The sequence below is a fragment of the Musa acuminata genome, unplaced genomic scaffold (genome assembly GCF_036884655.1).
Source record: "Musa acuminata AAA Group cultivar baxijiao unplaced genomic scaffold, Cavendish_Baxijiao_AAA HiC_scaffold_412, whole genome shotgun sequence".
Lineage (NCBI taxonomy): Eukaryota > Viridiplantae > Streptophyta > Magnoliopsida > Zingiberales > Musaceae > Musa > Musa acuminata.
In genome coordinates, this window is record NW_027020660.1 from 106,834 (window position 1) to 120,470 (window position 13,637).

The window sequence follows — 13,637 nt, forward strand, 5'->3', positions numbered from 1 at the left end:
AAAATAAGTTGCAAAAAGCCTATAGGTTGAGGTGATATTGACACACCTGCATTCTTCAATAAACACTACTAGATAGTGAGTTGGGCATCATCTTGAGACGACGATATGCTCTATCATTCAAAACAGGATATTTTAACTAGGTGAAGGAAAACACAAAGACTCGGGTGTCGAGTCGTATGGATGTTAGTCGGGACGAGGAGCTTGTAGCTCAAAGTCATCCGAGATGGAGTATTTGACTCGCAAATGCTCCAGGAGTGGAGCGCTCACCACCAAGTTGCGGTTATATGAACTTTTCATAAACTCTAGATCCTGAAGAACTCTTGGGTTGATGAGAGTTATCTCCCCCGATGATGGAGAGACTTGCACCCCTTTCCACCCTTGAACTGTCCGAGGATAGGGATTGGATCTCGATCGACTGGTGGCTAGTAGATGGAGAGGAACTTATGCAAGAGGGGAGATATATCTTGACTTGAGGTGAGGAAGCCAAACGATGGACAACCTAGAGATTGACTCACCTTTGAGAGCTGGAATTGAGGAGAAAGCTTTCGAAATGTTAGATACTCAAATAGTGAAATGAGCCTCACACTATAGGCTAAGGGAGATTTATAGATAGGGGATGATCTCTCTCCTTTCACAATTGATGAAAATGTCCCTTTGGGACCATGTCGGATATCGATCTCTCTGGTGTCAATCAAGAAAGATATAAAAAAGATATGATTTATCTCATCCACTACTAAGGCACCAATCGAGGAAGATATGAAAAAGATACGATCTCTCTCCTCCCACTATTAATGTTGATCGAGGAAAGCATATTATCCCATCTTACGATAGAGCCACTCTCTATGATTGGGTCAAGTGTCTAAGTGTCTCTTTGGGATCGTTCTAAAAGGACATGTGAGTCGAGAAAACTTGACTCGTGCTAGAAGACCCGCTATGGTGGAGGGTTAGGGCTAATGGTGTCTGAGACGTGTGAGTCGGAAAAACTCAACCGAAGACTTGTAACGACGGAGGCATAAGTCGAATTATGCCCGAGGCGCGTGATTTGAAAAAAGTCAACTTGCGTTAAAAGATCTGCTACGAGAGAGGGTCTGGACGAATGGTGCTCGAGTCACGTAAGTCAAAAAACCTTAATCTGAAGACCTACTACGATAGAGGGTCTGGATGAATGGTGCTCGAGTCACGTAAATAAAAAAATCTTAATCTGAAGACCTGCTACGATAGAGGGTCTGGATGAATGGTGCTCGAGTCATGTAAGTTAAAAAACCTTAATCTGAAGACCTGCTACGATAGAGGGTCGACCTACTACTACGAAGGCTCGACCGAATTGCATCCAAAGATTTGATTAATAAAATGAGAGATACAGGAGAACTTAAACAAATCTTAATATAATTTGTAAATAAAACTTTAAATATTTTAAACTAACATATAGTTTTTTATTTATCTCGAGAAGGAAAGATTTATAGGTAAATCCCAGATAATTGAGAGTTCGTGCGGTTTCATTATCATTATCGTGGTAGCTCATTTCTTTCTTCCACGTTCATATCCTATTATTACATTTGGAAGTCACATCAAGCTTGAGATTCGACGTCGACATCCCCCTCAAGTCGGTTGCATTAATTTAGATGCACGGATTCTGCAGCGGTATTCTGTTTGTTGTGTAAAGGTTAATATGCTCGTCCGACTGCCAATGTCAAAGAGGCTTCAACCCATCTCTTGCAAGCTTTACTAATCCAAGCGCACACAACTCCCGACTCTGCTTCGGCTTCCATCGACATGTACAGATATCGAAGACAAGCAAACAGTGCGCACATAATCTTACGATCAAGTCCGTCCACGGTGGATGACTGAAACCCATCTAATCTATTCCATTCTTTATGTGAAAGGAACACATCCTGAACCAATTTTTTTTTTTTTTGGAACAGACGAGACTGCCTTGTCCACATAAACCATCTTCCTCCCTCCGATGCTTATATCATCATGTGATCGAGACGAAGTAAAGAAATAGAGCATAAAAAGAAAAGGTTATGATCCCTTTTATCATTATCATGTGAAGACATCGTATCGGAAGATATTTCTGATTTGAACGATTATAAAAATATTTTATTTTGATTTGATAGAAACATGGCAATGAATTTTGCCATGTTGACATCCAATATGACTTTTTAACTCCACGGTAGGTTTATTCTCGCACATAAATTAAGAAAACTCAAAATAAATTGCTCATCATTTAGACATATCTTTTTCAGATATCATTTGGATACATTAGATCTATTTGGAAGAAGTTAAGAATGAGAGGCTTGAAACCCTCAACTCATGAAGTAACTACCCGAGTACACCCTTTTCTTTTTACAAAATATAAGTAACAAATCACACCATCTCTAAATTTGGTTTTGATCCCAAGGCTTTGTCATGATTTGATAAACTCTCTATCAATCAAGTTTGTTGAAACCTTTCAAAAAAATATATGTTTAATGAGGTTTCAAACTCTCAATCTTTAATAAATAGATCTAATATTTCAAGTATTATATATATATATATATATATATATATCAATTAAATAAATAATTTAAGAGTAAAATAAGTGAAGGAGATTTCAAACTATATCATATGAGTTTTAAAATGGATCTAGTACATAACTATCATATCAATATTTAAGGTACTCATCATGAAAAACATAATATTTAGAGAAACGGAGATGACGGTGTGATTTGTTTATGATAAATTCTTCTCACTTGAGATATAAATTGAGACTTTAATATGAGCTTAAACATTTGAGATCAATGATCATTCGATCACAATATTTATCATGACATACATATGAAAGGTTAAGAATTCAAATCTTATAGCATCGGATGTTCAATTAATGTTTGTATAATATCTTCTTAATTTGACTACTATTCATCCATTTAGACTTAGCTTCACATAACAAGTCTACATTGAATAGAGGCATTAGAGTTAAATATATATATATATTGATCTTTTGCTTAAAATCTTAACATTTTGGGATCAACATCATCCAATCAAAATCTCTGCCGAAGACTTACAGATGTGGTGCCCAAATATTTGATTTACATAATTCTCTCAATTACCCCCATGTTATTCTTATTAATGATAATTCTTTTAACACTGTGATTGAAACAGTGTGTACTTCATTCTTTGCAGTGATTAAAAGCAACTCCTGCTAACATAGGCATAGACTTTCAAATAAAATATTGACTAGGAAATTGTGTTGGCCCTTTTGTTTCCTAGGCACAAAAAAAAAGAGTGTCTTAGGTGGTCAGATTTCAAGCTTAAAGCAACATTCCAAGGGGACGGAGTGATGATGTTGACGACCATTCGCTTTCAGCTATGAATAAGACATATAAAGAGAATTTAATATAATATATATATATATATATATTATATTTCAGAGAAAGTCAAAAGACACTTTAAATAAATCAATATATTATTCTGCAAATGATTTGTTATGCCAAAACCCAAGAAATGCAACAGCTTTTTATTGACAAACAATTTCAAGCTAAACTAAACAACAACAAATTAAGGTGGTTAAGACAATGACGTAAGAAAGTCTTGGGAACAGAAAGGTGGCAAATGGTTTCATGCGAAGAAGACTGAAATGTGAATCATACAACTACAATGTGAAGAAGAGAGAAATCTCTTCTTCTTTTTCAAACAAGCCTTAATAACCTCTTTGGCATTCGCATAGTTTTGGCTTTGTGGAACCATAGCATACGAGTAATAGTCCTTCCACCTATTCAAATCAAGTATGAAATGATCAAGACAAGTTAGAAAGAAAGAAAGAATCATAGTCTTGTCTAATTCTACTTTGAAAAAATTGATATGCTTTCTTTGTTTCCCCCAAACATTTCCCATTCAGTGGTTGCAATAATTAATCACTTGCTTTGTCACAACCCAACCTCACCAAATAATGGTAACATTAATTTATTAGTTTAATCGTAAACTAAGTTAATGATAGTATATTTATTCATCAAGTTCTTATAATCTAATTCATTTCTTCTTCATTTACAATGGAGATTAAACAGGATGTGTGATGATCTCAACCACTTAGGAACTTGATTTCGTCAACGATGACCAATATAACCAATATAACGATGGTTGTGTGATGATCTCAACCACGTGTGATGATTTCGTCAAGGATGTGCATATCTCATCCACATTGCTTATCTTTTTTTTTTTTTTTTTTTATATAGGTTAGTTTTGATACTATTTATCATAATTTAATCTAACAGAATAACTAACATATTAATTTACTTATCCCTGAATCATAAATCTAAAATACCTAAGTTCATATCAGTAGTAGTACATTCGTTCTTATAACTTAATTTCATTCGTCTCTATTTTCAATGTTGTTGGTTGTTACATTCAAATGTTCTTTCAAATCCATGAAATAAAAAAGAATTATATACGGTAATAAAGCAAATAAATACTGATTACCTATGTAGAGTTGGGACAAATATCTACATCAATTTTAAGAGGATTAAGAAAAGGTTTATAGGCTTTTTTTTTTCTAAATTTGAGGAACTAAAAGTGTCTAAAAAAAGGATAAATCATTTAAAAATATATAACCCATTTAAATTAAAGGATTAATTTCAAGTAGTGTATGTCAATGTAAAATTGTGAGGAAATTAACATCGTAAATGGACAAATATTACGTGGAGCAAATGGCTCAATGATATACCCAAGAAAAGGAGAGAGAGAGAGAGAGAGAGAGAGAGAGAGGAAGAAGGAACAAACAGATGAAAGAGCTCTTTCTGCATCAAATGCGCTCCTCTCTCTCTCTCTCTCTTCAGGCCAACGAATCCTTCCTATTTCGTGGTTCTCTCGCGCGCTCTTCTCCTCCCTTTACCGGTCAAACCGCCCTCCCCTTCTCTTTCTCTCGTTTTTTGGAGAGAGCAGAGAGATCTGTTGGGGGAATTGTGGGTTTCCCCAAAGGCAGAGAAAGAAGATTGATAGAGCTCTGTCTCTTGTACGTTTGCCTCCCCTGCTGTATCCGTGTCGAAGAGGACCAATCATTAGATAGTCTGCTAAAGCCTCTCCCTCCTCTCCTTTTCCTTTTGCCGGTCATTCTTCTCTTCTGATTTGCTTTCTTGCTTCAAAGACGTGATTTTGTGTGCTTTTGGTAGTTCATTTGGACTTGCTGGGTCTCAATTCGTCGTAAAGTTCGTAGCTTTTTGCCGTCTTCTCTTCGATTTCGGGGTTCTTTTTGTTTTAAGCTGAGCTTCGTGTACCTATAATCTCCTAAATTTCGAATCTTTTGTTTAATTCCGATCTTTTTTCGTTGATTGCGCAGCTGGAAATCCTTCAAAATCTTATCTTTTACCTGCATTTCTATGGTGGGATTGTAGGTAGCTAAATTCTACTGCAACTTATTCATAAGCGTGATCCGGTTATAATGTACTTTTGTTGTTCTATCTACTCAGATCTTACAGGATTTCAAGCTGAATCAAGCAAAAGACTCATGGCTGGGACAGAGGACAATAGCTGCACAATCGAATACTGGCCACCTCCAAACTCCGGCTCAAGAACCCTATCGAACTCTTCGAATGACGAATTTGGTTCGAAGTCACTCTCAATTTTCTTGGCAGAGAATGGAAATGTGGGGCCTTCATGGAAATCTGAAACCCAAAGTATGGGCCCAAGCACAAAAGCAGAAGAGGGTGAGGCTGGCGTCAATGACTCGAATGAATTCTCACTGCAATCCAAATTGTTCGGTGCTCCCATATCAAGCTCTTCTGGAGGACTTGCTGAGAGGATGGCCACAAGAAAAGGGTTTAATGTGCCCAAGCTTGACACAGCTGGTATTCCACCGGCCAGCATGGCTTCACACTCAGATATCCATTCCCCTTATTTGACGATTCCGCCGGGTCTTAGTCCTACCATGTTGTTGGAGTCTCCAGTTTTTCTTGCTGATCCTATGGTAAGATATCACGCCTTGAATTTATTATGCATTGTAATGAGTTTTAGAAGACATTCTAAGAAAGTTGGATATATGAGTATTAAATTAAGATCAGCAATTGAAGAGTGACAAGAAGAACAATCTACAGGTTTACTACGTTCATATGGTTTCGGGCTAGGATACATGCATTTGTCAATGTCATTCAGATCCACATTCTTATAGAAAATTCTTATGGGTTGTTATGTGGAATCAGTTTTTGTCCAGTGAATTAAGGAAGAGCCTAAATTAGATTCTGGCATTTATCTTTCTTCATTTGATAATGTTTCATCACCACCGAGTAACCGAGCAATTCATACATAGCCAGACTGACAAATCATCTGTTTGAATAAACATTATGCGAAGAAAAAGAAAAAGAAAAGGGCAATCATCATATTCTACTCAAGAATCATGTGATGTCGCACACAGCCTTTAAGTCCAAGTCTTCTGCTAGTTCAAACTGTGTTTACTATTGCATACATAAACAAAAACTTTTACCATATTGGTGCTGTACATCTTATGTTGTGTTGAACTGATGAAATGACACAAGTAACAAGGGCACAAGAGATCTGTTATTAGTTTATTGGTGAATTGAAATGACATATTGGGTTGAACCCATTGTACCTTACTTTTGATTGTTATTTTTCTAGGCTCAACTATCTCCGACTACAGGCAAGTTCCAGTTTGGAGAAAATGTTGCTTCAAACCCAATCCTGGTCTCAGATTCATCAGACCCTACTAAAAGTGAAGATGACCTATTTGAAGACATTCCAGAAGCATTTGCCTTTAAGCCTCCTCCAGAATCACACTTAAATCTTTCAAGCTCTGAAACAAAGGTAATGTGGTGAATAAGAATTCTGTTGCTGCTATAGTTTTCCCCTGATTCATCACATACTTTAAGCCTCCACAAATAGTTTTTTTTTTCTCCATCACTATAGATATGTACAAAAAAGATCTAGAATCATATTGTTAGGGTTGCAGCCTCAATCCTACTGAATGAACCATCATGGGGTCTTCATAACTAAAATATGCTCTATTGGACATAATATATGATGCTTAAAACATTAAAAACCAAAATTCATGTGATTTGGGATTATTGTGCTTTCTGTTAGACTAAAAAAATTAAAAAGTATAACGGATACTTGTGCTTGAATTTATGATGTAGATCATAACAATCACTGATATGAATATGTTGACCTAAATATTTCCTAGATGCATTCATACTAAGAGTTGTTTTCTTTTAATGCTTCAATTTTCTCTTCTATTCCGTCAAAACTTGTTCTTAACCTACTTGATGCACTTGTTAAAAAGCTTCAAAAGTTATATGATCTTTTATTGGTAGGCTTTGAGAATTGTTGATCATTTTCAATAGAATTGAATTTGACTTGAAACCCACAATTAACTTTTGAGTTGATAGGATCCAGGTCATAGGCTCTTAGCTCTACTCACACTCCAAGTAAGTTTATGATGGCACATGTTTCAGCAAGGAGGCTGTATCTATTTTATTTATCAGTCTCTTTGTTCTGCTATAATCATGGACAATATAAATGCCTCAAATTGGAGATATGCTGCTTAAAATGTGTGTCTGAATTTTCAGTTAGACAACAGGTGTTTGGCTCTAGTCTATAGATATTTTTTCTTCATTTCTCTGTGTTTGTTGACTGCTGCCAGATAGTGTTGGTCAAGGTCAACTCATATATGTATTTCATTGTAGAAAACTGTGTTCCTGCTTTTTGATTAATTTATGGAAAGCTCTGTATAGAAGTATCTCTTTATATATTTTATTGATTATTGCTGCTGTTCAAACCAAACTATTGTGTTTCTTCCATACATAGCCTACTGTGTTTGTGATTTGTTAACTTAAGAAGTTCTCCTACTGATAGGAAATGGAATAACTTGGTTGATATGACCAAATAACTTACAGACTGAAATTCGGTATTCGAAAGAAGCACTTTTCTGCCTGGTTAGCTATGAACATATGGTTTCTTTCTTTTAGTTTATGCCTGTGCTGGCATTCAAAAACAAGGCAGATTAGAAGTTATTGAAGATGATTATGGAAAATAATCAAGGGGCATACTGTTTTTCTTGAGGCAAGCCAACATTTTAAGTTTGTGAAATTTGTTCTCCTGCTGGGAGATATCTTGGGACGTGTTTGTTAGACATTCTTTCGATTGTCTATTCTAATTTGCTGGAGGAATAATCATGCTTGTTGTTACTATTGAACTTCATTTAATGTAAAGCTACACTATGGTTTTCCAAACAAAAGTGGATCTTTTGACTTTGGCTGGTCATGGTGCATATCATGGTTTGTAGAGTTTTAACTAAAATACATATTGATTTCCCCTTTTGTGGCACACTCTTGCAAGCTTCGTGAATGGTGTTCTTTGCTCTTGTTATGTATTATAACGTCTTGTGATGGCATGTTGATGGTAACAGAATTTTCATTTAGTTTTTGTTATTTGTGCTTCTGGTCCTTATTCTATGTAGAAGCCCAATTGTCCCCATTTCATGTGCAAGTGTTTTATTATTTTTCACAAAAGTAAGTGGTAAAGACGGGATTGGATCCCAGGATCTTGTTATACTAGTCAAGCCAGTTGATATCTTAAAAGATTATCATATGCGGTTTTGAACCTCCAACCTTTGATAAGTGTGGTTGCCACACCATGAAACCAATATTTCAGTTGTAAAAAGAAATTATTGGATAAGGCTTTGAACCTTCAGTCTTTGGTATGTGAGTCTGATACACCACCATTAGATTACTATTTTAGGTGTGTCCTTGCATTGTGTTTAGGCCTCCGAGGAGATAGCTAAATACAAATAAGACATATTCAGCTCTATCTTATCAAGTATATAATCTAGTCAATATACAACAGGGTTGATGCAACATTTGTGACAGCCAGTTCTCGATTATACTTCTGATATTTTTGTATATATTGATGATGGACATCTTCCTACTAACCCTGAAAATGTATTGGAATAGCTTCTAGTCTTAGCTTTCATAGTTTCTTTGAGTATCACTCATGATTCTTGTACAAATCTGAGTACATTGACAAAATAAGATCCATCCAAGCTTACAAATATCTATATCAGTATTTTAACTCTTTTTATGCCATTTCATTGATTGTTTTCAGTAGCAATTTTTGTAAGGCTGTTTCTATATTGACCAGCAGCAGGAGTTACCAAGCATGGAAGTGTCAACCGGACCAGAAAAGCCTACACAATCAAGAAGTATAGAAGCTGGCAGTGTGAACTTCCAGAATCAACATGATATCCATCTTCAGGCTGGTTTTTCTTTCCCACCTGACAGAAAAGATATCAACAATAATATTCTGTTAAACCAGAGAATGAGTGACTCATTAGTGGCAAGTCACCATTCTCCGGCCGTCGATGACCAGGAGGACGGGGATGCTGATCTAAGAGGAGAACTTTCTACAACTGTTGGCACTCCAGCTGAGGATGGTTACAATTGGAGAAAATATGGGCAGAAACAGGTAAAGGGTAGTGAATATCCGAGAAGCTATTACAAATGCACTCACCCAAATTGTCAGGTGAAGAAGAAGGTGGAGCGCTCTCACGAAGGCCATATCACTGAGATAGTCTACAAGAGTGCCCACAATCACCCAAAACCCCATGTAAATCGCCGGTCTGGAGTTCCTTCATCTCACCCATTCAATGACCCTCAGATTAATGAATCGGAACAACCTGGTTCACAAACAAGTTTAGATGGCAAGCCTGTAAAAGGAAGCTCACAAAATGGTAATGGAGGCCAAGAATGGTTGGGGGATGGTCTGGAGGCAACTTCATCTGCACCTGTTGCTGCTGAATGCTGTGACCCTTCTAACGCCTTGCAACGGATTCAAGATGGTACTCATTTATCCCCTGATGTTGTTGGTGTTTCATCCACATTGTCCAATGATGAAGAAGAGGACGATCGAGCAACCCATGGCAGTGTCTCACTTGGTTGTGACGGCGAGGGAGATGAGACTGAGTCAAAAAGAAGGTTAATTTTTTGTTACAACAATGTCGACTTTCTGCAGTTTTGTCATTTCTTATGTGTCTGAGGACTATGATGTATAGTTGTTTGGTTTCCTCTCTTCTGATTCAGGAAGCTGGATGCTTGTGCTATTGAAATGAGTGCAGCTTCAAGAGCAGTTCGTGAACCAAGAGTGGTCGTTCAGACAACCAGTGAGATTGACATACTGGATGATGGGTATCGTTGGCGCAAGTATGGACAAAAGGTTGTCAAAGGAAATCCAAACCCAAGGTACCTTCTATTATCATAATTTTGTTATACTTCAAGTTACGGTCACATAGAAACTCTAGTTCATATAGAAGTTTTTAAGTTTTTCTTCTTGGTTCGGAAACAGTCTCTCCAAATATAGAGGTAAGGTTGCATGTATTACTCTCCCCAGACTCCACATTGGTGAGAGACTGGTTCATTGGGTTTTGCCCTTCTTATGTTTTTCTTCTTGGTTGGTGTTGGAGAAAAAAGTATGAAAGAAGCAATTCTTTTGATATAGGAGTTATTATAAGTGCACCAATCCAGGGTGCATGGTTCGGAAGCACATAGAGAGAGCCTCACACGATCTCAAGTCAGTGATTACGACATATGAAGGAAAGCATAATCATGATGTCCCAGCAGCAAGAAGCAACAGTCACATAAACTCTGCTCCCTCCAACACAGCACCCATCTCAGCTCCTCAACCGCATATCCTTCAACAAAGACCTGAGCCAACCCAAGACTGCTTTGTGAGGTTTGATGGCCACACGGCTCTGAATGCATTTAACTTCCCGGGAAGAGAACAATTAGGATCAACAACCAGCTTCCCTTTTGCATTGGGACAACCAGGCTTGACAAACCTTGCTATGGCTGGACTGGGTCCGATGGCCGCAATGAAGATGTCTGTTATGCCTCCAGTTCACCCTTATCTGGCTCATCTCCAGCCTACTGAAGCAGGATATATGATACCTAAACTTGAGCCCAAGGAGGAAACTGTGCCAGATTCAGTGCTGTCCATGTCAAATGCGGCTTCGGTTTATCATCAGATGATGAGCAGGCTGCCACTACGACCGCAGCTGTAAATAACAGAAGGAAAGATGATTTCTTCTCTGGATACTCGAGAAGAAAAGATCATTCTTTCTCTTTGTTCTTTCAATATAGTTTCTTTAGTTCTTTCGATTATAGCATTCAGTTAACTTTGTTTCCGTCATGGCAAGATATCGAAAAGTTGAGGTTTGATATTTTGATTCATTTGGACTTGTTTTCACATTGTGTTTCTCAAAGAAAAAACATGGGAATTATGATATTCATTTTGTTGTTGTTGACATGACCTGATAATAGGTATATTGAAACATACTTTTTTTTTTTTATTTTTTTATTGTCTATACAAATTTGTTCTCCATTTTTCTTTTAGATTTTGGTTAATTGTGTTAAAAAAAGCCTAATTGAATGACAGTAGCTCTTAAAGACTGCAATTTCTTGCCAATGATTTATCTTCGAATATGATTGAAACCATCTGCTACTTCTGCATGTCAAGTTCTGATGAGACCTTGTTTTGACATGTAGTAAGTAAATCCCCAGTTTGTTTAAGAACAAGTTGTCTATTCAGTAAGTCCTGTTCTCTTCTATAGCAAGAAACTTTTGTTCCAAAGAAATCTATTGAAGCAACCCCATTGGCTCTAATGCCCCATCTATTGGTTCTGTCCTTGTTTTGGAAAGAGATTTATATGGTCCAAAGATCAAAACTGGACGGATAGAGAGTTGCCTGACATGAATGTCTCAGTGCCTGCCCCGAGGAAGAAGATTGTGAATTCTATGGCCTCGACTTCACGTTAGGAACATTTGGAAGTGGATGTCATCGCTATTGTGCTAGACCCTGTTTCTGCACACGTAGCTGCTATTGGCCTCGAGGCTTCAATCGCAATGAAAACTATGGCTGATATCACGAGTGAGCAAGGTGGATGCCCAAATTTACAACCTGTGGTCAATACTAAGAAAGAATGATTGGTCAATGGGTGTCGAGTGTGAGATCTTCCCCGTGGGTGATTTGTGTGGATCCTACCGATGTGGTAACTGAGATATCAAATCTCACAAGGGAACTTATCCGATCATTGGGCCGTTGGTGGTTGAGTTTTACATAGCCCTTGGTGGGAGCTTTGGGTGACATCTTGCTATTTATCCAACAGAAGGATTTTGAACCATGATTGATTTAGGTTGTTAATGCTAGTATCGTTTAGATTTCTTATAATACATTTTTCTTGGATATTCATTGATCTTGCAGATATTACCTAGTGTTTAATAGAGGATTTCAATTATCTTTTGGATGCCCATGATAAATAGGGTGATTCGATTTTCTCATGCAATATTGATGTTCTCTCCTTCCAAAATCTCGTTTTTTCGGTTGGGGTGTTAGATTTTAGTTTTTTTGGGTCTAAGTTTTACATGAACAAATAATCATTAGGTCTTAGCTAGGATTTGTGTCTGTTTGGATCATGTCTTCACTAACTTAAGATGGTTTCAGTTTTTTGATAGATGTATAGTTACTCACCTTTCTTGCACATGTTCCGATAATTGTTCCCTTTTTATTAATGTTAATAGTTCTTCGACTCGTAGAAAAGGCTTTTTTGGTTTTAAATTTTTTGGATCAAAAATAAATATTTTCATAATGTGGTTAAGGCTAGCTTAATCCCAGTATATCATGCTTCCTTCACTTTCAAATTTAAACGTCTTACAAGAGACCTTTCTCATTGGAACTCAACCTGTTTTGGTGATCTAAATGATCAAGCTAGTTGTAATGTGGACATCTCTTTTGAATATTATGATCATTATTAGCTTATGGAAGGATTTCATTTGGCTTGACCCTTGGGTCTATTAATTATAGTTTATGCCTTTTAGTTGATTTAAAAGGTCCATAATGAAGCCTTGTCACCACCAATCGAAAGACCACTCCTATCTTTCTCTATCTTGTATGTAGTAGTAGCCTTTGCTGTTTGGTATTTTACATTCAGATTCCACCAAAGGGGTCCGTCCCTCTCTCCCTCTCCTAGCCTTAATGAGATCCATGTGGCGTGGCCTAAGAGAAGGTGGTTTAAGCTGAATTATGATGGATCTTATTTCATAGATTATAGCTTAGGCCGAGTATTGTGTTGCTGCTGCTATACATGGCAATTATTTTGTGGACAAAGATAAACCTATACTACAAATTAATGGCAATTCAGCAGGGTTTGTTGCTTGCTGCATAAGTGGGAATCAATTCCGTCTGCTTTGCATTGCTCGAGGGGAGGGGAGGGCCCAATCCGACGTTATTTGTAGCACCGCCAGGGACGGATGCTGTCGTGTAACGCAGCAGAAACGTCCTCTTGTAGCCAGAGATATCTCATCCCGGCCCTTCATATGGATTACATGATTCTCGATGGTACAGTGAAAAAAAGAGTCCAAGAGAGCATGAAGTTTAGACTAATTACATATTACCCCACCCTATGTAGTTAATTGCTTTGTAGCTTCTTGATCTATATACTTTAACAAGTTATATTGGCATTTCTATAATCATGAAAGTGAAATATCTAGGTTTATTTATCCTAATAACATCGGCTTGAAAATATGAAAATAAATGATAAATAGGTAATTTAAATGTTTGATGGATGACGGTGTCAATGGTGGCGGATGACGGTGCCAATGACGTCG

The 13,637-nt window shown here is 37.2% G+C and overlaps 1 protein-coding gene across 4 annotated transcripts; it reads left to right on the forward strand.

The window, feature by feature from the left end:
* Positions 1-4,712: 4,712 nt before the first annotated feature.
* Positions 4,713-11,276, forward strand: LOC135658697 (probable WRKY transcription factor 2). 4 transcript variants are annotated; one of them, XM_065176161.1, is made up of 6 exons: positions 4,713-5,040; positions 5,442-5,938; positions 6,604-6,789; positions 9,124-9,953; positions 10,059-10,217; positions 10,474-11,276. In XM_065176161.1, exons 1-6 carry the CDS (start codon positions 4,758-4,760, stop codon positions 11,033-11,035), a joined length of 2,517 nt encoding a protein of 838 aa, XP_065032233.1. In that variant the 5' UTR covers positions 4,713-4,757; the 3' UTR covers positions 11,036-11,276. The 4 variants fall into 4 exon arrangements, with proteins under 4 accessions (XP_065032233.1, XP_065032232.1, XP_065032234.1 ...); XM_065176160.1 differs by having other exon boundaries at positions 4,714-5,040; positions 9,121-9,953; XM_065176162.1 differs by having other exon boundaries at positions 4,714-4,987; positions 9,121-9,953.
* The last annotated feature ends 2,361 nt before the right edge of the window (positions 11,277-13,637 follow it).